Consider the following 24,199-nt stretch of genomic DNA (forward strand, 5'->3'; position numbering starts at 1 on the left):
ATTAAACAGCAAACATAAAGACATAACTTAGTTTTAGAATTAGTAATATGATAACCTAACACTGTAACACGAGTTTTGTTTTACAAAATATGACTTACAAATTAGACGATGAAATGAAAGAAAATGTATTTATCGCCAAAAACAATGAAATGAATTCACAACTAAATGCCCAAACAATAGAAAATCGTACCTTATTATAGTTCCTGATAGTTTGCACAGGCGGCTGCTTGGACGCGTCCTGCTGCGGCTGCTTCAGGCGCGGCTGCGGGCGGTGCGCGCGCGGCTCGTACTCCTCGTCGATGCGGTCCTGCGCGGGGTACAGCGAGTCGTACTGCTCTGGTGATACGAGGACCACCTGGAATACGAGATATGGCTTTAGATTTTTTTTATGCGAGTTAAAAGAGAGGCCTGTGCACTTGATGTGAGATGAAACCAAGCATAAGCAAGTGCAACGTTAAGGAACATTGCGATTATTTTCCTCCTGAGATATGTGCCAGCGCAGGTTGTGCGCAGGTGTCAAATGATCTTTAGGTAGAGCGTTGCTTTGATTATGGAAAAGGTGGCCAAAATCTAAGAATTTTATTACATACAATGGCGGCGGTATGTTTTAGCACTACTAAATAGTATATAATTGATGAATAAAAATGAATAAATAATGAAAGTTCCGTTTTATTTTATTAGTAGTACCAGTCATTTGAATTTCCTAAAAAGTGCCTTTAAACAGGTTTTAATTAATTGAAAACTAGAGGGCGCTGTTAAAATTGTACAAATATATTAAATGAATGCGATTAGATAATATCTAATTATATTATCTAACTTTACACTTATTATAATTTTGTTTACATTGTAATGCATGTTTGGGATTACATAAAACTATTCTGCCCTCGCGTCAAATTACATCAACGCTCTATTCTTGATTATTGGAGCGGACAATAAAATTTTGTTATGTCTAATTACTTATATATAAATTTCATAAAAAATTAAAAGTGAAAATTACTCATTACATAATTTATAAAAATAGCAAGGCAAGGTAACGAACATATCGGTCACATGATGTAAAGTGATTATGAATGAAATGAATGAATGAAAATAATTATTCATTGTACACCATAGGGGACAATTTAAAACACTTAATAACCCATTTTACAATGATAATAAATTATACCTACCTAAGCATAGATATCAAATAATTGTTTATTATACAAAAAGAGATTTTTTTACTTGCTTATGAATCAGCGTGATATAAAAAATTATTTATTCTCGTATCTTCATTTATTCTATATCTTAAGAAAAATTTCAGGTGCAGGTATCATTATTATTCCCACTTAAACGAAAATATTCCATATATAAATCAGTATGTACTGCTAGAAAAGCATATAGATAGGTATCCCTAAAAATTCTTCCATCACACTAAAAAAAAGGTTTTTTTTTCATATTATATTGTATTCCTATAGTATTAAGATTGTGTGATTTAGTAGGTTTGTCCATGTATACTGACCCTTTGATCACTCCGGTCCTGCGCTTCTTGTTCGTAGTCGTATGCGTCGATCGGCTGCTGCAGACGAGGCCGCGGCCTTGCCGCCATCCCTGTCGCGAGCACCAGACATAGTACCTGTGAGAGAGAGACGGGGATTAGGTCATGTGTAAAAAATTAATTGATGTTGTGAAGGAACACTGATTAAAAATGAAAAAAATTAAGATCCTATGGAGCCTATAATAAATTTTATACATTGTGAACTTGTTTTCAAATTCGCATGTGAAAATTATTATAGTGACAACAATCCTACAACTAAATAAAACAATTAATTCGTAACTACCCACAAATATTTATATTTTAGTGTCCATTATTTTAAGATAACTTGTATTTAGTGATCACACAAAATATCTGTAATGATTATTTTCGCTCTATTTTATTCACATAGGATATTTTCCTGACAACTAAACTTTATCTTTGCGCAGTTGGTTAAAAGCTTCATAGTTTATCTGTTAATTTTTTTATTTTTTTTGTCAAGGTGTACAAGTTTATAACACTATTGTGAAAAGTTAGAATAAGTGAATTGTAAAATTCTTTGAAATAAATATCTCTAAACCTAAATAATCACTGTCTTATTTATAAGTACCTACGTAGATAAAATGTATACTTCGTTGTAGAAACAATTGTATCCCTGAGATTGATTGCTGTAATTACAATGATGGAGCGTGAAAACCTTTTGAACTTTACATAACCTTCATATACATGTAAAAATATATGATTAATTATGTATTTACTAAATCAAGAAGTGCATTTGTATTGATGATAGTCACTAGTAATAACATGCTAAAAACTTGATATAAGTTAATTATTAAAGTTGAACCACTTATTTATTCATAGATTCGCAATATTATTAATATTTGTATCCATAATATTATAAATTAAGGTTTTGATTAATTTTAGAGCGATAATGTTTGGAAATTAAAATTCCGCCCGTGTTTTTAATTCAGACATTGCGAATCTCATCATATTTATTTGTGAAGATAATCTACTGGGAAAATTAAATAGGTAGTATAGAGTAACTATAATGTCATTAGACAAAATCTTTCTTTTATATAAAAATGAATCCCAAAATGTGTTGGTAAGCGCATAACTCGAGAACGGCTGAACCGATTTCGATAATTCTTTTTTTATTATATTCCTTGAAGTACGAGGATGGTTTTTAGGTAGAGAAAACATAAATATGTACCACGGGCGAAGCCGGGGCGGACCGCTAGTATTAGAATAAATAAATTTAATTGCTCAAAAAGTAATCATACATTTAAACTTACTAGAGATCCTATCTCCTGAACAACTTTATACCCTGACTTTCGTCAGTTCTTCCCAAACACTTGGAACTTTTTATGTTGAAACATTGTATTCACATATTTCACTTGCTTACTGTTTACTTAATATAATAATTGCGTGATTATTGTGAAGTGGCATTTCTCACATTCCCAGACCTATATAACAAATAAGTTTTATTATGTGAACACATTGGTAGTGTATTTCGCACATTCTGCGGTATTTATGCGAATTATTCTCATTATTATATTACTATTGTTAATCTGATAATATTGATAAGTATTAGGAAATTTGGAAAGGTCAGCCTTCTGTTATTGTATGACATATTTTATTTATGTTTTATTGATTCATCTTTGAGGAAATAGCTATAGGAAATATTTTAATTCACGTTTTTTTATTACCTCAACATGAAACTGTACTGTATGAATATAAATAAAATTCATTTCTTTGATAAACAGGTAAGTAATATACTAACATTTTTATTTAATAACATACAAAGGAACAAAACTTTCTAATTTATCTCACAAATTAAAATTATAATTACCATTATTCACAACACTAACATAATTTAACCTTAAAAATTTTAATTACAACGATTCACACATTCAAACCCGCTAATAAAACAATTAACACATTCATACAATTAATTTTATGCGTATGGGAATAGAACCTAAATGTTGGATTACAAAATCGCTTTATGTAACAGTTTAGACTGGTTAAAAACAGGGAAATCCCGGTAAAAAACTAGTTCAAACGTAATCGGTATTAGCTACAATACCAGTCTGACTGTATATTGATTACTCGCATTCCAGAGTAATTGAATTCCACAAATACAAGCGAAAGTTTGTGTGTTTGTTTGTAATCACAATTTGTTTGGAAATACGTGTAAATACATCGATTATTTCCAGGAAAAGGATGTTACTTTCAAAAAGGATATAAGTGCTAATTTAATAAATTTACATACTAATTTGTGATTTCGGTAAACAAATATGAATTATTAATTTTTGAATTTGAAATATTGATTCATAAAAATGATGTGAACGGATTAGAAACACATCATAATCGAATTTGGTTACAGCAGGATACATATTTTTGTTTATTATATCCGTAAACATACTTTATTCATTTACAAACCTTCACTTTATCAACATTTTGACATTATTTACGTTTTACGTTAAATTGGCAACATATTATTATGTGTTTTTTTGTCGTTCACTAATAATGTTTAATATACCAGATAGTTGAATGAAATGTTTCCTCAAAATGCAATTTAGATGAAATCATACATACAAAACAACCTTTAAATTTGCAACCATCATATCCGTGTATTTTTAAAATTAAACATATACATTTAGCGTTATTTTATCATTCGTTCCGTCCATCATAATCCGCCATATATGGTCACATTAGCGTCTAATAAACAGGGAAAGTCCAGTGAGAAGCAATTGTAATATTTTTAGACAATCCAAGGCAATTCGCGCCTCACAATTATTGTGAAAGTCACATTGTGTCGACATGTCTGTGAAAATGCGTGACGCAATACTTTTTCCTGCTTTTAATACACTTTTATAAAGACATTAACTGTGCTATGGTTGTAATAGATGACGCATTGTTTGCTATAATCAAGTATCTACAACTCATTAATAGAGTTTTTTATTGCGATTTAGTCTGCAGTCTATTTATGTTAACTATTCTTGAAATGTACTTCTTCTTGTACATTGTCTACCATTTTGTTAAATTTTGGACAGAATGGAAAATACCTGACTAGTTTACAATAAAATATAGTAAATTTACTTTACGTGAGTTGACTAGAAGAGATCACTTACGTGATAAGACCGTCCGCGCCCTCCAGCACAATAAATTAGTGTAATAAATAAATAAATAAATATATTCAGTACCTATATCAGTAAACTAGACAACACTTTTAAGTCTAGACGCCACAAGTATCATAATCATACCTTTGTGACACTATTGTAACATTGCCCAATAGAGCGAAAGCGCACGACGTGACTTGCAGATGGAGATAGACGAAGCCACGTAATACAGCCATGTATAGTCAAGTGCAACACTTTGTCATTCATAACTCACGTATGCAGGTCATAATAAAATAGGTATGACGTAGGGGTAATGAAAAATGTTTGAACGGTATTTTTGTATCCTGGTTGGGCAAGAGATTAGATTTTTATTGTGATACACTTGGGAACGTGCAAATTATTGTACCAGCATTTTTTGGCCACAAAAGCTTGATATAAATGACGGATCTTTTCGTATTTATATCATATCATACTAGGAAGAAGGAAAGAAACAAAGAAAACAAGCTTTTCGCACACACAATGAAGGAAAACTGAAAATTTGTATAGAGACTATTGTGCGATAAACATAACACACCATAGAAAATACACATATTTGAATTGAGATTGACTGCCTTTTCAGGAAAAGACCTTGTAAATAAACAATGCCTATAGTTATACAAAAGGTATAGTATTATTACCAGTATAGTATTATTTTATCTATTTATATTATCTATACCACAGATTATGACTTAACAAAACACCCGTAACATCTCAATTCCCACAACCCTTACCAATTCTACATACTAATTTATCACACAAATCAGCTTGTCATCGATTGATTGATTGATTGATGTCGAACTGTGGCAGATTGTGGCTAACGAGCCACATTGTTAGTGTTGTAAGCTTGTTGTAAGTCCTTTGTGAATTAATAGCTTCATTTACAAATATGAGAACAGGTGGTAAATGAAAATGTATGTGAATAGAGATGTGGTTGAATTACGTTGAAGTTATTGTGAGGAATGTAGGACTTATGCGTAGAATGTGTATATTTCATTTCTTAATAGATTTGCTATTTAATTTCAGAGATATGCAATATGCATGCATTCAATATATTATTGAATAAGTATAATGTTATCTATACTAATAATATTATAAAGCTGAAGAGTTTGTTTGTTTGAACGCGCTAATCTTGGGAACTACTGGTTCGATTTGAAAAATTCTTTCGGTTTTAGATAGCCCATTTATCGAGGAAGGCTATAGGCTATATATCATCACGCTAAGACCAACAGGAGCGGAGCTACGCGGGTGAAACCGCGGAGCACAGCTAGCTTTCATAAAAGCTGTTGGTCGCTCTACACCTGCTCTAGACTCTAGTTATATATTTTCCTGTAATAGGATGTACGAATTATTTAATTATACAAGGGAATATTTATAAACATTTGTATATAAACAAAATAATAAAAATACTATAGCGTATTTTCTGAAGACTAAAATTGTACCGTCAATCTTACGAAAACGTTCTCAAAGTTTACCTAACTCAAAAACATACAAACAACTTCTTGCTAAAAACAATATACTATAAATTACTTTTAATTGCTCATAAACTAGATCGTTATTAGGCATGCAATAACAAATGACACAAAATATGCATGTCCCATACATACGTAACGAGTGAACTTATATGAGAACAGGTTTAATTTGATCTTGGCCCACTAAATGTCAAATGGCAGAACAATTTTATGATCTTATAATTATGTAAATTGATCAAAGATAGCTGATTAATCACATTGATGTAGTTTTCCTGGTTTCGGCTAATTTCAAATGTATTCCGGTTGAAATTTAATCATTACTATAATGCGTTATTGCTGATCTAATTAATATCTAGTTTTGTATTAAAGTGTGTTAACTGATTTTATTATTTTACTTAGATTACGATATAACTGGTGTTATTGTATAATTATATGTTGATTATTAAGTCTAGTTTTGACAAAATGCTACCTAATTATCATTTGATTGACATTATAGAGCTTTATAGAGCATAATGTGTAGAGCTTCTTATTAAATTTTAACTTTTTATACTTACTTATATATATCTAATTCTTTAAAATTTTCAGAAGAGACCTTCTTCTGAAAATTTTAAAGAATTAACTATACCTGTTAGACAGTTGCACAAATCCGACTACATATTTTATACCCACAATTTTTCGCAGACGTAACTCCAAAAGAACTATTAACATACCCAGGGTATATCTATCTTCATCTAAACTAGAGACTACTCATAAACAACGTAATAACAATTAACATTTAGCACATTTCGATGTACATCAAAACCAGAGCAACAGGGCGGGGTCATGAAGCCATAATAACATAGCCCGGGATGACATTGCGAACTGGACCAAACGTGACGGCGTGTTACATTTATATACTATCTGTTACGTAACATGCTTATCACGCTATGAAATGCCGAATGAAACACGAATGTTTGGGCGCGGCTCTGCTGAATATTGTAAGGGAATTTAGAACTGACAGTTTTAATAGGGTTTGAGATTAACCGGGTAATTAGCAGCCTTTTTGTGTAGAGAAGAAGGTGGATACATTTTCCCATGATGAATTTTAGCAAATATAATGTGAAGAAAAGTTGATGCTATTTTTAACGTGTTTGGAGGGCCATACGTCCAATCTTTGTTATGTGGACAAATAAATTGGAAATTAATTAAAGAACTGAATTTTAAATTGTAAATCGCATCGAAATGCAAATGATGACAGATATTTATAGACCGTGAATCAAATACCTGAAGTTAATTTTCTAATGGGAGAGTCATTCATTTGTCATGATAATAGTAGCAAAAATAATCGTATAAAATATTACCTAACCATAGTAATTACATAACTATTATTAAGAATAATAGTTATTATCTGCTACAGTAATTTAACAAAAGCTCACATCTTTTAGAAAGCTCTTCGTTAAAGATATAAAACACCTACTACATAAAAACAAGTGGAATAATCCCAACCAACCCCTGATGCTACAAAAGATGTACTTACAGTAAAAGTGACAGTCCTTGAAACTCAAGAATCCAATTTCGTTAATATTAAATAACGGTTCCACTTGGCTGCGGTATTTGCCAATGATAATGTAGGTTACACATACCTTTGATATCTTATTCGGGTGTTCATTACATGTTTCGATATGGATATGTGATAGTGAGCCTATGGACGAATCTTCGTACCTACTCGTTTTAGATTTTTTTATTACTAACTGTGCGTTTTCACCGGTAAATCTACCGGTGAGCAAAAGCGAATATTTCTATAGCTTATGTGTCATACTGATCAATCACAGGTGATTTTCACGTAAGCTTGGTAATATTAACCATTGTTAATTGAACCGTTTTCAATTTGAAGCAATATTTAGCTTTAGCATTATACGAACTAAAAATACTGAAAATCTAAAAGCTTTGTATTTCTATTTTATGAACGACTAGCTTACCGCCCGCGGCTTCGCCCGCTTTATCTAAAACCTAATAAATTATATACTAAAACCTTCCTCTTGAATCACTCTTATCTATTAAAAAAAACCGCATCAAAATCCGTTGCGTAGTTTTAAAGATTTAAGCATACAAAGGGACAAAGGGAAATAGGGACAGAGAAAGCGACTTTGTTTTATACTATGTAGTGATAACATAATATAATGCAAACACTTTAGTATGAATCCGACTTCATTCCGTAAATGGATGGGATTAAATATAACCAAGAAACTAAGACAATATCACAAATAACGAGCCAAAAATTCAAGGTAAAAGAGATGTTGTTGCAATTAACATAATACACTTGAAATACCTTCTTAATTCGCTCTAGTTAAACTTTCAAGGTTACATTTTTGGCAATCTTACGTTGTTAAAAAGCCAGTTTATAAAGATTATGTTGTGTGATAAATATTTACTCATTTTGAGTAATTATTTTTTTAACATACGAGAGGAAGCATTTAATGCGAGGTTAAGAGATGAATACGTTTTTTATTACTTTATAACTCTTAATTTAACCTCTAAAAGCTTTTATCAGATTCATTACTCGCCAATTACCTACTATTAAATGTTTTTTCGTATTTTACATTTTTTTTTAATTATTTACCCTATATAAATAATATGGGAACGATAGTAGCGCGCACTGCGACATTATAATATTATTTATTCGTACACCACTTATAAATAATATGTATATACAAGCATAATGCAATATATATAAAATATACACTCGCAACCTAAACATTGTCGATAAACAGCTCTAACTTTTCAATCTGGTCAATATCGTCATTTCTACCTAACCCGGTGTCGCGTCGCCAACACAGAATTACAATATGGCAACACTACGATCATCAACCATTAAGCCTGTCGCAGGTAATTCTATTAAAGTTTTCTGGCAAATTACCTACATTACAAGCTGTGTATCTCAACGTGATGATGAAAGCCGAAAGTGCATCAGTTCACACCAAATGACAAATAAATCGCTCTAATCAAATGCCTATTTGTGGGTCACTTTCGTAATTGTGAAGAAACAGGGCTGGCTGCTAGCTCATTAAGTTATTTGTGATAGCTACTAGCCAGCTTAATCGTATGCAGTTAAAACTATGTTCTAGATACTATTCGTTTTTTAGTCGCATAATCGTATTGCAACTTTGTAGTTCAGTTTTTAACTGTACAAGTAGAAATATTTTGGCTTTCTATTTGAGTAATTTTAATAAGGATAGGTAGTTATATAAATTGCTGAGGAAAGAACATTGTTTTGATTATAAATAATAATTCATTTTTATTTTACTTAATAGTGTTAAATAATAGTAATAACATAAAAACTTACGCGATAGAGACATTCTAATTAAATTTTCAGTGACGTAATTCTAATCTAACATGTTCATTTATTTTTATAAATGCTCGAGACAGACAAAATGAACTATTATTAAATATGAACCGAAATCAATATTAGCCTTAAACAAAGGCTATCGATGCCTGAATGGCTTTTTCGTGAGATCTAGATCATAGGTCATTTTAGGATTTTAGCGTAACTTTGGTTTGGTAATAGAGACACTGGAGTAATTTAGTGAATTTATGAAATTTATATTGTTTATTGTATTCAGAAAGAAATGATTACAAATGTGAAAATGGCTACAAAAAATACTGATTTACTACTTCTACTATTTATTGATGAATTCTTTAGTGATGAGTGGTGACTAATTTTATTGATGCTATCTGAATACGTTTATCTACACACGTAGTGGTTACAAGTCTACTAGTCTTATTGATAAAATCTAGTTTAATTGTAAACGAATTAATTTTCCTCTAAAATTACATCACGTTAGATAAATTACATAGCCAAAACAAGAGAAGAAACATCCTCTATTCCAAAAGATACTCTGCTCTGCCCTATTCCTCTCCTCTAACTAATTTCTTTCCGTACTCCGGTTGTCTGGAAGAAATTGCTATTTAGCGATAAGGCCGCCATTTGTTTTAATTTATAATTCGATTAAGTTCATATTTAAGTTATCTTAGAGCAATAAAGTATAAATAAATAAAGATATTAGTCTATTTCAAATTCACATTGTTCTACATTTCGTTCCAATCAATAAACAACAATTGTAAATCAATTTCGCCAAATCACGTACCACCAATGTACTTTACATACAAATCCCATATAAAAAACTAGATAAAAACTAGTGACTAATGACTTTCGCCTTACTTGCGTCCGGCATTACGCATACCTAGAAAGTTATGTTTTCACTGACCATCTCGAGTCTCGATACATTTTGTTTATCCGCTATCGATTAATGAACCCGAGTTTAATGATCCATGAGATCTGTTGATATTCTAGAGGAAAATGCCGGTTTGATAACGTGTAATGATATGAATGATAGTATATTTTGATTAATGACATCGGTAACAGAAAATTTTAACAACCTGAAGTAAAAATTTTAATATAACGTATTTGTGTAAACAATAAACGTAAGATCGTCCAAATAAAAGCGTTGATTGATAGAATGGCTGAATAACGAACCGGAAAATATTGACGAAATACTTTAAAATATAGGTTTTGAAAATGGCGTTCTAAAGAAAACGGTACTTTTTTATCTCTACATAAAGTCTCTGCAGGGTATTACATAGGTAAATAAATGACTATTTGTGTAATTTTGTACGATACTCGGTTGATAAAAAGCTCTGTCCAAGAATAGAAATATTTATAGCGGCTTTTTATGTAAAATGCAAAGCGAACAAGATTCGTTTTGCACAAATGTCACGTTGCAAAACGAAATTAATCGAGAAAAGTAATCTAACACTCGTATACTAAAACATATTACGAAATATTCTCATTGACATATTAGATCTCAATCGATTCGATATCGTTACAAATATAGATCAAGTACCATATTAATTAACAATTTCATCACTCGAATCTTGAGGACGGACTTGAATCAAAATAACATTACAATCGATTACGCAGTTGGTCGTGAATCGATTCTAAATCGATTTCAAAATCGGTAACGATGTACGTGACGTTTTATTGACATAGAATAAAAATTCGGTCAAGTATGACATAAGCTGCAGGTTGAAAAACAATTGAGATAAACAAAATATTAACTGTATGCAATAATAATCTCATTCTAATTTAGTACCTATTATTTGCATACTGAAAATATATGATGAAAATATAAAATAATTTATTGTATAAGTCAGCACCTTAATATTTCAGAATTTTCTTACCTTCGTGGATAGAATTGAAATCCTAAAAACGCACAAATCAAAACAGATTCATTGATTACGTAAAACATCGTATAAAACAATACAAGCTATTACATTCACATACGTATTGGTTAAGTTTTTCTTGCAATTTCTAGTAATATAAGTTCAAGGTGCTGTGAAGACGGTGTTCGGGCCAGTCTCACAGAGGCGCTTGCGACATCGTGGCGTAATATTATTGTATTATTGCTTGTGAATGTTTGTTTATTTGTAGATAATAAAAAATAATAATAGTCTAGAAATTTCGTTTATTTTTTTTGTATCTGGTAAGATGTTTGGAATTGAAATGAACCAATATTATTGAAGAAAAGAGCATAGATACGCGTCTCTATTTGTTATAGTTTCAACAAATACTTTACCCCACTGCCATCTTATCTTAACAAAATTACATCTAAAAATTATTAACATGCAAAGAAAGCTGTCTATCAATCTAGGAAAAACTACAATAACATAGGAAAAACACAAAATAGACATTATTTTGCATGGCAAAAATATCCCTTAATCCATTATTGTTCTATTATTATATTAATTAACCTATATTAATTATATTATTCTTTGCCTCAATCACAGATAATAACAAACGTAGCGACTGTCAAGGTCAACTGTCAAAGTGAAAGCACAAAAATGGCGCGAACGGATTACGATTTACGGCGATTAAATTATAAATGCGTTTTATTACAAAGGTTGAGGTCAGTTCCGTACAGATTGATTTCCAACGGCCATTGATTGATATATCTGTGGCTAACATTGTGAAACACCTTTGATTGATCATGTTAATGGATTAGAATACGGTGAATAATTGTATTCTTTGAAGGCTGGAATACGATTGTTGAAGAATATGCATGTATTTTTACAATTATCTACCTACACTGTTAATTGTATTGAAATCAGTAAACTTAGTTTAACTTGCTCAAATCAATTTAAAGAAAACTCAAAACTTTAATCGAAAGCTTCTTACGAAACTAGACTAAACGAACATCAGACAAAAAAAAAGATATTTAACTTTAATCAAAATTTAATAAGACAAAAAACAGTTAAAACAAACAACAGTTAATCCATCTTTCAAGTTACAAGTTACAAATCATCTTATTCCATTCATTCATTCATTCTGCAATAAATCTAATACACATTTACGATATTTTTCCTCAACAGCAAACACGTCACTTTCTCTAATCTTGACCCTCTCAACCGGTCTGTTTTATATCCCGTGTCGTTAAACTTTGCAGACGTCACTGTTATAGCATCTACAGACGCTCCGATATGGTTGGCACCAACCAAATCGGAGCGTCTGTAGATACATTAACTTGATAAAAACTATCGAGTATTTAATAAATAATAATTTATTTTTATGTATTCAAGTTTTTTTCTTCTATAAATAGTTTTTAGTCTATGGCTATTTTCGGAAGTACGATACGGTACGTTTGCAAATTAGAAAAAAAAAAGTTGTGATGAAAATAAATTTCACTGCATGAAAATGCATGGAAAAGAAATGTAATGATGAAATTACATTACCAAGGTAACGTTTATTTCCATCATTGTTTATTTATTATTATAACGCAACTATTATATTATTTTCTTTTTTTTTACAGCTCTAAAAAATGGTCTTTAGTATAAATAGTTTTAAAATTTATCATGATCAATCGATTTAATTTAAAAGCATGATAATAATTTTAAATATTACCACACTTAAATCAGTGCTACTATTAAAGTGATTGTTCTTACGACGAATTTACGTTCTAGAATATACGACGCCATACTTAATTGTAACAATTTGTTAACCAGATCCAAAAGACGAATGCCGTATGCATTGTTATTGCTTATATAATCACATTACGTGAATGTATCGCGTGTGCTTCGCTATTTATAACTACACGGATGTCTGAACACCTGTCTGTCCGTTCATCTTCCGAAACATGCCTTCGCGACATGCAATTTGTCAAAACTCATCATATTTGGTTTACGAAATCGGAGGTCATCGCTCTGACTGCTTTACATACATATTAACATTTTAAATTAATAAATTAAATTCTCCTACTAAAGGAAATGTCTACAATCTTGAAATCTGGGAAAAAGCCAATCCCAAATCTATATATACAAAACTCAAAGGTGACTGATATTTATTTATTTATTTATTTATTCTTTATTGTACATTAGGTTTAATCTTATTTTATAATATCTTAATGGATTTAAATGTACAAAAGGCGGCCTTATGGCTCTAAGCCATCTCTGCCAGGCAACCTTCAGGTAAAGGACAGAGCATAATATTATACCAAAGGCTAGGAAGCCAAATAACTAATAAATTTAAAATAATTAATTTGAAGAAAAAAAAAATAATAATAATAAAATAAAAATAAAGCACAACGTCACACATAATTTATAAATACAACATAAATTTATATATAAAAATTACTTATATTTATATACATATAAAATGCATAAACATAATTATACATAAGATTACAATATATAAATACTTCACTATAAATAGATAACATACATACTATATATATACATACTATACAAAATATACAATATACATATAATATACAATATACATACAATATTTATATAGATAGATAGTAGTCTTTAAGCATTTTTTTAAAGGATCTTATCGTCTGGGCGCCACGAATCGTTTCAGGAAGGGCATTCCATAAACGGATACCCGATACAGTAAACGATGTACCGAATAATTTACTACCATGCACAGGAAAACGGAGTAGAAAGTTATTAGAGGATCGGAGAGTATAGGATTCAGAAGCAAGGTAATGGAAATTGGATTTCAAGTAGGAGGGAGTACTGGGATGAAAAAGAATGGAATAGAGGAGATGGAGAGTGTGAGCATTCCGACGCAGGCGTATAGGTAGCCACTTGAGCTTCTTGCGAAATTCTGACACGTGATCAAATTTACGTAGACCATATATAAATCTGATGCAGAAATTTTGCAATCGTTCAAGTTTATTGAGCTGATCTTCGCTCAGGTTCGTGTAACAAGAGTCCGCGTAGTCTAAAAGGGGAAGGAGAAGGGATTGAGCTAGCATAACTTTGGTGGGTATAGGCAAGAAACGACTCAAGCGCTTCAAAGAGTTTGCGGCAGCAAATACTCTTTTACTAACTGCTTTGACTTGAGGCACCCATGATAACACCTCGTCGAAAGTCATGCCTAGATTTTTTACTTCAGAACTATAGGGTATGACAATTCCATTCAAGTGCACAGGGGGTAAATCGGCCCAGCTTATTTTTGAGCGGAGTTGTGGACTTCCAATTATAATGACTTGACTTTTGCGTGGGTTGATCTGAATTCCAAAAAGTGTACTCCACTTACTGATGGAAGCTAAATCAGTGTTGGTCGCTCTGATAGCCTCCGGCAGAGACCCTGCGTCTGAGTGAGTGTAAATTTGAAGATCATCTGCATACATATGGTAGAGAGACGTTATATGAGGAGTCAAAGAATTTATGAAAATAGCAAAAAGGAGTGGAGACAACACGCCACCCTGTGGTACACCAGCAACGAGATTACACCACGATGAATATTGATCATCATTCATAATACGCTGCCGACGACCAATCAGGTAACTACGAAACCAATCAATTGCCGGAGGAGAGATATTAATAGATTTTAGCAAACTCAACAGGATTTCAAAGTCAACGGAGTTAAAAGCTTGACTGAAGTCTAACAATGTTAGAACTGTGAGATGCTGCTTGTCCATACTTAAACGAATATCATCGGCGACTTTGACTAGGGCAGTTACCGTGCTATGACCAGGGCGGAAACCGGACTGGTAAGGACTTAGGATGTTGTGACTGTACAAGAACTGGCTCAACTGTTTATGAATTAAGCGTTCCAGTACTTTGGACAGAAAAGGTAGGATAGAGATAGGACGATACTCATTGAAGGATGTTGGATTGTTTTTTTTAGGTAGGGGGATGACATGAGCATCTTTCCAGATGGACGGGAAGCTGTGGGACGTAATGGAAAAGTTGAGGATGTGAGTAATGATGGAAACAATTATATCAAGGATTGGGATGATCATGTTACGGCAAATGCGGTCAGTGCCAACGGCCTTCGAAGTTATGGACAAGATAATCTTCTTAACATCACCAACGGCAAATTGAGTAAAAGTAAACGGAGGATAGTTAGGAGTTGGAAGGCTAGAGATTTGATTTATGCAGGTTTGGCTACTAAAATTAGGAATAGGACTGTATGAACAGAAGAAGTTATTAAGATCATTAAGATTGAGGTCGGATGGGAATTGATGATTACTATTTTTCCCAACTCCTAATGATTTAAGAAATTTCCAAATATTTTGGGGGTCGCCGTTTTCGACCGATTCGTGGATATGGCGTCGTTGTGCATCTCTACACATAGTGTTGCAGTGATTTCGTATTTTCTTGTATTTTTCACGTTTATCATCAGACTTACAGGATCTCAGTTTAGCTTTTGCACGATTTTTTTTCTTTATCAAAAGTCGGATTTCGGGTGTAAGCCAAGGTGAAGGAGCTTGCTTTAATTTTACTGGCCTAAGTGGTGCATGCCTATCGTATAACTGAGTTATAAGGAGACTAAAGTTCTGAACCTTGTCGTCAATCGATTCAGCGTTTAAGACAGGCATCCAATTAATATTGCGGGCATCATCACAAAGTCGCTCTTTGTCCACACCACCAAAGTTACGACGCAGGACAGTTACTTTTTTTGCACGGGGCAACTGGATGTTGTAGGAGAGGAAAATAAGGTCGTGATAGGAGAAGGAGACGGCTGGGAATTGCCCGTGCTTAGGAACCAGATTAGGTGCTGAGACAAACATTAAATCTAAAAGAGAAGGAGTAGAGTTTGGGAAGAAGTGTGTTGCTTTTGAGGATAGACAATGTAAATTAAAGGAGTCAGTGATAGAAAGGAGTTTAGAGCTACGCGAATCTTTTCGTAATAAACATGTATTAAAATCTCCCATCAAAATTACATGAGTATATAGAGGGATGTGCTCGTCAAGAGTGTTTTCAAAGTTGTTGAAGAAATTAGTGGTTACAGAGGGACTATAGAAAACACCCAGAAGAACTTTTGTGTGAAGGAGGGAAATTTCGATGAGAAGATGTTCCGCCGCATCGGATGGAGGAGGCTGAGGTGAAGAGCTAATAATAGTGAAAGGAATGTGCGATCGTAAGTAAATAGCCACACCCCCACCACCCCTTCCGACACGGTCGTTACGAATTAAGTGAAAGCCAGGAAGATGATAGAAGGAAGAAGGAAGACTAGGTTTGAGCCAAGACTCGGACACCAAGATAGCGTGGAGATTAGTGCAGTCAAAAGAGATCAACATATCAGGAAAGTGCGCCGGAATGCTCTGAGCGTTTATGTGAACTACGTTGAAATTTTGAGGATAAGAGGAGAATTCGGAAGAAATTGAGGAATTAATAGAAGGAAAAGATGCATCGTAAAAATTATCGTTACTGCACGAGCTACCAGACGAGGAAATGGATAGGAATTCATCAGAGCTACTATTTATATCGCTAAAAGACATTCTTTAAAATAATTATAAATAAGAAAAAAATATATATATATAAATATAATATATACCTATAAGAAATATAATAAATGAATAATATATAAATTATAGTAAATAAACGAAGTTGTACTATGCATTTATCCTGTACCCTCCAGCAAAATAAAATGAAATTATTACATAATAAACGCTTGACAAACCAAATCATTACAAAAACAAGGCAGAACATAATTCTTAATTTTAACAATTAATTGAACCAAAGTCTTAGTATCAACACGACTAAAAACTACTCTTTGACAGATTTTGACATTGACTTGACAACTAAGTGACATAAGAAAAATAATTATAACTTTGAAGGTTGTTTATTGTTGTTAATTTTAGATTTACCTTACTTTTATGTATAAATTTACAATTAATGTTATTTAGAGAAAGTTTATATATATGGAATATAATATAAGAAAGTAAATAACAAGGTAATCGTCGAAAAGATTGAATAAAAAGTGTAGTATGACATACTTACAAAGCCACAACAATAACAAAGTAAAATTACACATTATTTGATATAGTGATCTATCAACGCACAGCCCAAACCACTGGATGTATCGGGCTGAAATTTGGCATGCAGGTAGATGTTAGGAAGTAGGCATCCGCTAAGAAAGGATTTCCCGAAATTCTTGCGGGAACGGGGGAAAACGGGGATGCACGTACAAAGTCGTGGGCGGAAGCTAGTTCTTTATAATATAGCCTATAGTCTATGCAGTTTGATATATGTTGTGTGAAGGATGATCCACATAGCTTTTTCTATCTAAAAATTTAAATTTATATGAATCAAGGTCTGTTAGTTTGTCACTTTCAATTAAATCACACAGCTGCAACCTTCACATTACATTTATTTTAGATAACATTGATATGACTACCACATAAGTCAAGTAAAAATTGGTTTAACCTAATATTTAAAGGCTCCGATTCTAATGAAGTAGAAAATTAAAAATAGATATTTTACCTATTTACTTTGAAATTAATATCACTACATAGTATAAAACAAAGTCGCTTTCTGTGTCCCTATGTCCCTGTATGCTTAAATCTTTAAAATTGCGAAACGGATTTTATGCGGTTTTTCAAATAAATAAATATATTCAAAAGGAAGGTTTTCAATAGGAAGAAAGCGGGCGAAGCCGCGGGCGGTAAGCTAGTAAATTATAAAAAGCTCAAACTGCGGATCAATGGAAAAAAGCTCAACGAGCTTATAATCTCATAGCTTCTTTTTCAATATTATACAAAAAATGGACCTATATATATATATATGTATAGTTCGTGTTATATCTGAGAACATGAGTAGTAGTAGACACGATCTGTCAAGCCTTATGTCATTAACCGGAACTACATATTAAGAAGTAGAGCAAAAAAGACGTAAAAAATATGCTTTTCTGGGACCAGCAACGCCCACGTCTCTTAACTTTGAATTTCCCGAATGTCATAGAAATCTAATATGCTGTACTGCATGAAAGAGCACCAAAAATTCACCATCCTCACAAACTTTTCAATTACAAATTAATCTACAAATTAAGTTTTATAATTTCGCCATATAGGTGATCTTAGATATTTATATAGCTTCCTAGTAGCCTAAGTCAATCTCCAGACATAATAATCATGTCATAAAAATGCTCCGTTGCAACATGAAAGAAAGACAAACACATATAAAACATTAGTAGTTAAGGATATCACAGTAAAAAGTCATACCAGTAGCAGAATACACTGGGGTAGATCCCTTTAAAAATAATAAAAAGTGCAAAAAAATCGCAGTCGGATGAAACCCATTAGAAAAGGAGGGGAATATGATGAAAATTAAAGGAAAAATAATTTACGGTCAATCCGAGTTCGGGAAGAGGGAGGGGGGAGCTTTTAAGAGAAAAAAATGGTTTCTCTCGATTTCCGACGAAACTACAAGTCCTACGGAAAAAAGTTCAATGGCAAAGTTGTAGGTAATAAAAAGATCTACAACTTTTGTTCTGACAATTTTTTCGAATAACCTCAAAATTTAGGTGAAAATTTCAAAAAACCAAGATTTTGGTTTTTTATTTTTATCTACTTTAAAATTTATTTTTTTTCTACGAAATTTGGTGGAAACTTGCTTTATTATGTCCCAAATACACTGTAATTTATTTGATTGAAAATATTAATTTTTTCGCCTTATTTTGAATTAATACCAAAAAAACAACCTAATTTTCAATCGAAAAGTCACCCGTCAAAATATCAGCTTTTTTTAAAAAATTGGGAAGCCTTTTATTCATTGAAATCTCTACTTTCATATGGTGTAAAAAAAAATAAACATTACCATACTAAATGTTTTCAGGAAATGCATACAAACCGTGTGAAAATGAGCTTTTACTTAATCAGGCACACTTCTCGAACTCTATATCTTCTCTTGTATCGGCTTTTCGGTAATATTTCAAAAGAAAAAAAATTATCTGTTCTAAGTATAATATTTTACAGCATATTCAAAAGCAAAATGATGTCGATAAAAACATTTCAGGTAGTTTGAGAAGTATGCCTGATTTAGTAAAAGCTAATTATCACACTGTTTGTATGCATTTCCTGAGAACATTTACTATGGTAATGTTTATTTTTTTTACACCATATGAAAGTAGAGATTTCAATGAATAAAAGGCTCCCCAATTTTTAAAAAAAAGCTGATATTTTGACGGGTGACTTTTCGATTGAAAATTAGGTTGTTTTTTTGGTATTAATTCAAAATAAGGCGAAAAAATTAATATTTTCAATCAAATAAATTACAGTGTATTTGGGACATAATAAAGCAAGTTTCCACCAAATTTCGTAGAAAAAAAATAAATTTTAAAGTAGATAAAAATAAAAAACCAAAATCTTGGTTTTTTGAAATTTTCACCTAAATTTTGAGGTTATTCGAAAAAATTGTCAGAACAAAAGTTGTAGATCTTTTTATTACCTACAACTTTGCCATTGAACTTTTTTCCGTAGGACTTGTAGTTTCGTCGGAAATCGAGAGAAACCATTTTTTTCTCTTAAAAGCTCCCCCCTCCCTCTTCCCGAACTCGGATTGACCGTAATTTATTTTTCCTTTAATTTTCATCATATTCCCCTCCTTTTCTAATGGGTTTCATCCGACTGCGATTTTTTTTTGTTTCAAAAATTATCTACTCTAGTCTAGAAGCCGATCAAGTGAACTAAAGGTTAGTGTAATGTCTGGTCGTATTAGAAAGGCCCTCAAGGTCTTACTCGCCGCAACACCTACATAACAATATTATATATATGTAGTATTAAATTATCTGGTATTGTTTCATTCATTTATTAGTCAAATACATGACGATATATTGATCGTATTATTTATATCTTCTTATATATAAAAATGAATCGCAAAATGTGTTGGTAAGCGCATAACTCGAGAACGGCTGAACCGATTTCGATAATTCTTTTTTTATTATATTCCTTGAAGTACGAGGATGGTTCTTATGTAGAGAAAACGTAAACATGTACCACGGGCGAAGCCGGGGCGGACCGCTAGTACATATTGCCATTGAACTTTTTTCCGTAGGACTTGTAGTTTTGTCGGAAATCGAGAGAAACCATTTTTTTCTCTTAAAAGCTCCCCCCTCCCACTTCCCGAACTCGGATTGACCGTAATTTATTTTTCCTTTAATTTTCATCATATTCCCCTCCTTTTCTAATGGGTTTCATCCGACTGCGATTTTTTTGCACTTTTTATTATTTTTAAAGGGATCTACCCCAGTGTAATATTAAAAAGTGTTAAAACAATAATATTCAAAGTTATTACATTACTTTTTCCTTATGAATACATAAATATGACAATTAAAATAATTTGGGAACTTATTTCATAACCGCTTTCAAGGTGAAAGAAGAGTCGTGTGAAAAACTTTTAAAAGTTACTGGAAACAATGTAAACAAATAATGCGAAATTGCTGTTTCGAGGTTGATTAAAATTCTTGTCTTTCATTGAAATGTTGTTTTTTTGGATATAGAGATTTCTTTTATACTAAAATGACAAATTATACTAATATTATGAAGCTGAAGAAATTGTTTGTTTGTTTGAACGCGCTAATCTCAGGAACTACTAGTCAGATTTTAAAAATTATTTCGGTGTTAGATAGCCCATTTATCGAGGAAGGCTATAAGGCTATGTATCATTACGCTATGACCGACAGGGGTGAAACCGCGAAGCGCAGCTAGTTATTAATATTATGTTTAAGTTTTACTGTAAGTATAAACACTTAGGTTTACATCAATGGTGCCGAAATAAGGCATTATAATAAGACTTATATAAAAGCATAACAGTTATAAAAGATATGTTTCATAAAACGGTTTTAAATTTATTGTAGTTCATATTATACGACTCAATAATGGTTGAATAACACCTGATTTGATCTATTTTTATTGAAAACCTGTGGTTTGGAAAGTTACAGTTTGATTATGGCAAATATTGAAAAATAATAAATGCGGAAGATATTCTAAGTTACATATACCTATGTATATTGTAAAAAATATATAGTAATATTGTAAATCTACATTCTGCAAATAAAGAAATTTGAATTTGAAATTTGAATTTGAATAAGCAGCATTGTTTTCTGGTATGATAACCGATTCGTTATTAAAGTCTAAAGAAGAAAATAGTGAAAAACTAATTTAAAAAGGGATCGAAAATCTGAATCAAAAAAACACTACCTACAAACACTAACTACACGAGGCCTTGTGTTGTGGAGACAACTCAAACAAAAAACAAGTGAAACCGCTATAATATACACACACTTCGTACATTTTTATCAACGGACTATATAACTGTTATAATAGTAATTTCACTTTCGAGCCCATAACAGATAACTTACGTAACTAGAACGAGCACTGGAAGGACACAAATACAATGTGGAACAACTTGACTATGTCGTTGTTGACTACAATGTTTGGTAGACTGGCATTTCACAAATATAGAGCTTTTCTTTAATTACTGGTCCGATTTGAAAAATTATTTCGGTTTTAGATAGCCCATTTATCGAGGAAATCGATAGGCTATATATCATCACGCTCAGACTAACAGGAACGGAGCAACGCGGGTAAAACCACGGGGCACAGCTAGTGTTTGATAAAATGTAGAGCAAATATTTTTACTAGCTTTCTGCCCGCAGCTTCGCCCGCGCAGTAAAGGAAAACTGGCGTAGTTTCCGATTCACATAGTGATTTTACATAGACATTTTGTAATTAAAAAGTTGTTGATTTTAATTTTACAATTGTAAATTGCTAGAATTTTGAAAAACAAATTGTCACATCTAAGGCTCTACATAGATAAAAACGTAATTTTACGAAAATAATAATTATCAATGTGGTAATTTTAACATAAAAACAATATTACTACAAAGTCTATGCTACATCCAGTATTATTTTATGTAGAAATCTATTTGGACAACCTTTTATACGACATTGTTATTATAGATGTTCATAGTACGTCATTACAGACCCCTTATTAATTATTATTATTTACAAAACACAGCGACCAAACTAACTCAAAAGTCTGAATTTACCGCGGTAAAACGGTACTTTTACTATACATATATTTCGTAAAGTATTTTTTATGAAACCTGTTTTGCTTGTGGGTTTAGTTTTAGCACCAGTTAAAAGCTTACAAGGTACCTTATAGCGTTAGTTTATGCACCAATTTTACGGTTGTGGGTGTAGGTACATACCTTATTGCAATATTACTTACTTATTACTTTTTATGATTCGATTTATAGCTGGGAGTTTATATTATGTTATAGCTACAGATAATTTATTAATTAGTAATTGGATTGGGTTTTACCTTCACGGTACTCCCTCTGTTACATTAATTAGAAGGTAGTTACAAGTATTCGAAAGGGTGTAATACGAAAGAACAGACATAATATTATGTTACTTTTAATTAATTGTAGGTTACTTTTTGGATATTATATACAGTTGCTTAGATGTTGATTTATAACTGTTTATTTAGTATCAATAAATAATACAATTAATAAAATATGCCCAATCATGCTAAAACATATATGTAATATAAAAACATTAGAGAAAGCGTGTTAAATGTATGAAATAGGGAAATCCGGTGGAAAACATTAATATTACAAATAAATATACAAATAATATAATACTAGAAAGTTTATTTCACGATTTGTTTAGAAATAAATAATTGGGTTAAATATCCAGATAAGATATCTATATAGGTGTGTAACCTAGTATAATCAGGATGAAATAAATAAAGAAATAGGAGACATTGGTATCTATACCTAACGAATATTAGATTTTAACTTAATTCTTAGAATACGTGAAAATTCAAAGAAAATGGGAAAGATTTGAACTTTTGTATGTAAGGGTAAACTGCCGAATTGATTTAAAAAAATGTTACGTTTATGTAAGCTTTGTATCTGTCTTATTTATTCATTTGTCTCAAATTACAAACCCCCCCAAGGTATGATATTATTTTACTAGTTATGATATTATCCAACTCTAAAACTTACGATCACGAACCTACCAACTTTTGATATAAAATTTGCAACCCAACAAAGAAAATGCAAAAACTCATACCCATTACATGTTATGGCTTCTTTCACAGTCCACTTGGTACCTAGCTGAAATTATCTGTTAAATCATTTGTTACGTGGCCATGTTGTGCAATGCCTTGCAAGAAACTAATTAATTTTATAACTTTTACATACTTTAGAACGTTGACAGGTCGATTATTCACTATTTACTTTGCTTTGTGAAACTAGAAAGATAATAGGCATCGTCTATAGGTATGTTAAAAGAATTTTTTTGTTTAGAATTTAACTATGTATAATGTATATGCAAAAATGTAAAATATTACAATGTCTTAGTTAACAATACTTTTTATTTGATATTTCCTAAATACGATCTTCATGTCAATTTTTTATTTATTGCTGTGTGTAAATTGAAAAACCCAAGTGGTCTGTCTGTGCAAAACTTTTAGCCCATACCTACTAGTATAGTATTGTATAAATTAATCTGCGCTAATATGCAATTATTATTAGTAGGGCCTACTCGATGAAATTCAAATTACATTGGGGAAAAATATGTGAATTATAACAAAGACTATTTACTATAAAGACGCATAAATTATATAAATCGCGAGTTTGCTCTCTATAAAGATACATTTCATATAGGTAGAAACACATCAAACGGACTTTAACAAAGATGTACCCATTACTTTCTAAATTCTAACCGATTAATCCATTATCGTAACGCTATCGAACTATCCGATATTTAACGATTGTCGATTACCAT

The 24,199-nt window shown here is 31.7% G+C and overlaps 1 protein-coding gene across 1 annotated transcript in view; it reads right to left on the bottom strand.

The window, feature by feature from the left end:
* Positions 1-24,199, bottom strand: part of LOC149909217 (uncharacterized) — a 33,702-nt gene that overhangs the window by 1,642 nt on the left and 7,861 nt on the right. The window contains exons 2-3 of the mRNA XM_090101439.1: positions 1,499-1,612; positions 191-355 (exon numbers count right to left, since the gene is read on the bottom strand). Of these exons, the coding sequence (XP_089957565.1) occupies positions 191-355; positions 1,499-1,612 (279 nt within the window). The remainder of the gene's footprint in view (positions 1-190; positions 356-1,498; positions 1,613-24,199) is intronic.

The sequence above is a fragment of the Colias eurytheme genome, chromosome 4 (genome assembly GCF_061535395.1).
Source record: "Colias eurytheme isolate Ceu_HAF_F1 chromosome 4, ilColEury1 Martin Lab GWU primary, whole genome shotgun sequence".
Lineage (NCBI taxonomy): Eukaryota > Metazoa > Arthropoda > Insecta > Lepidoptera > Pieridae > Colias > Colias eurytheme.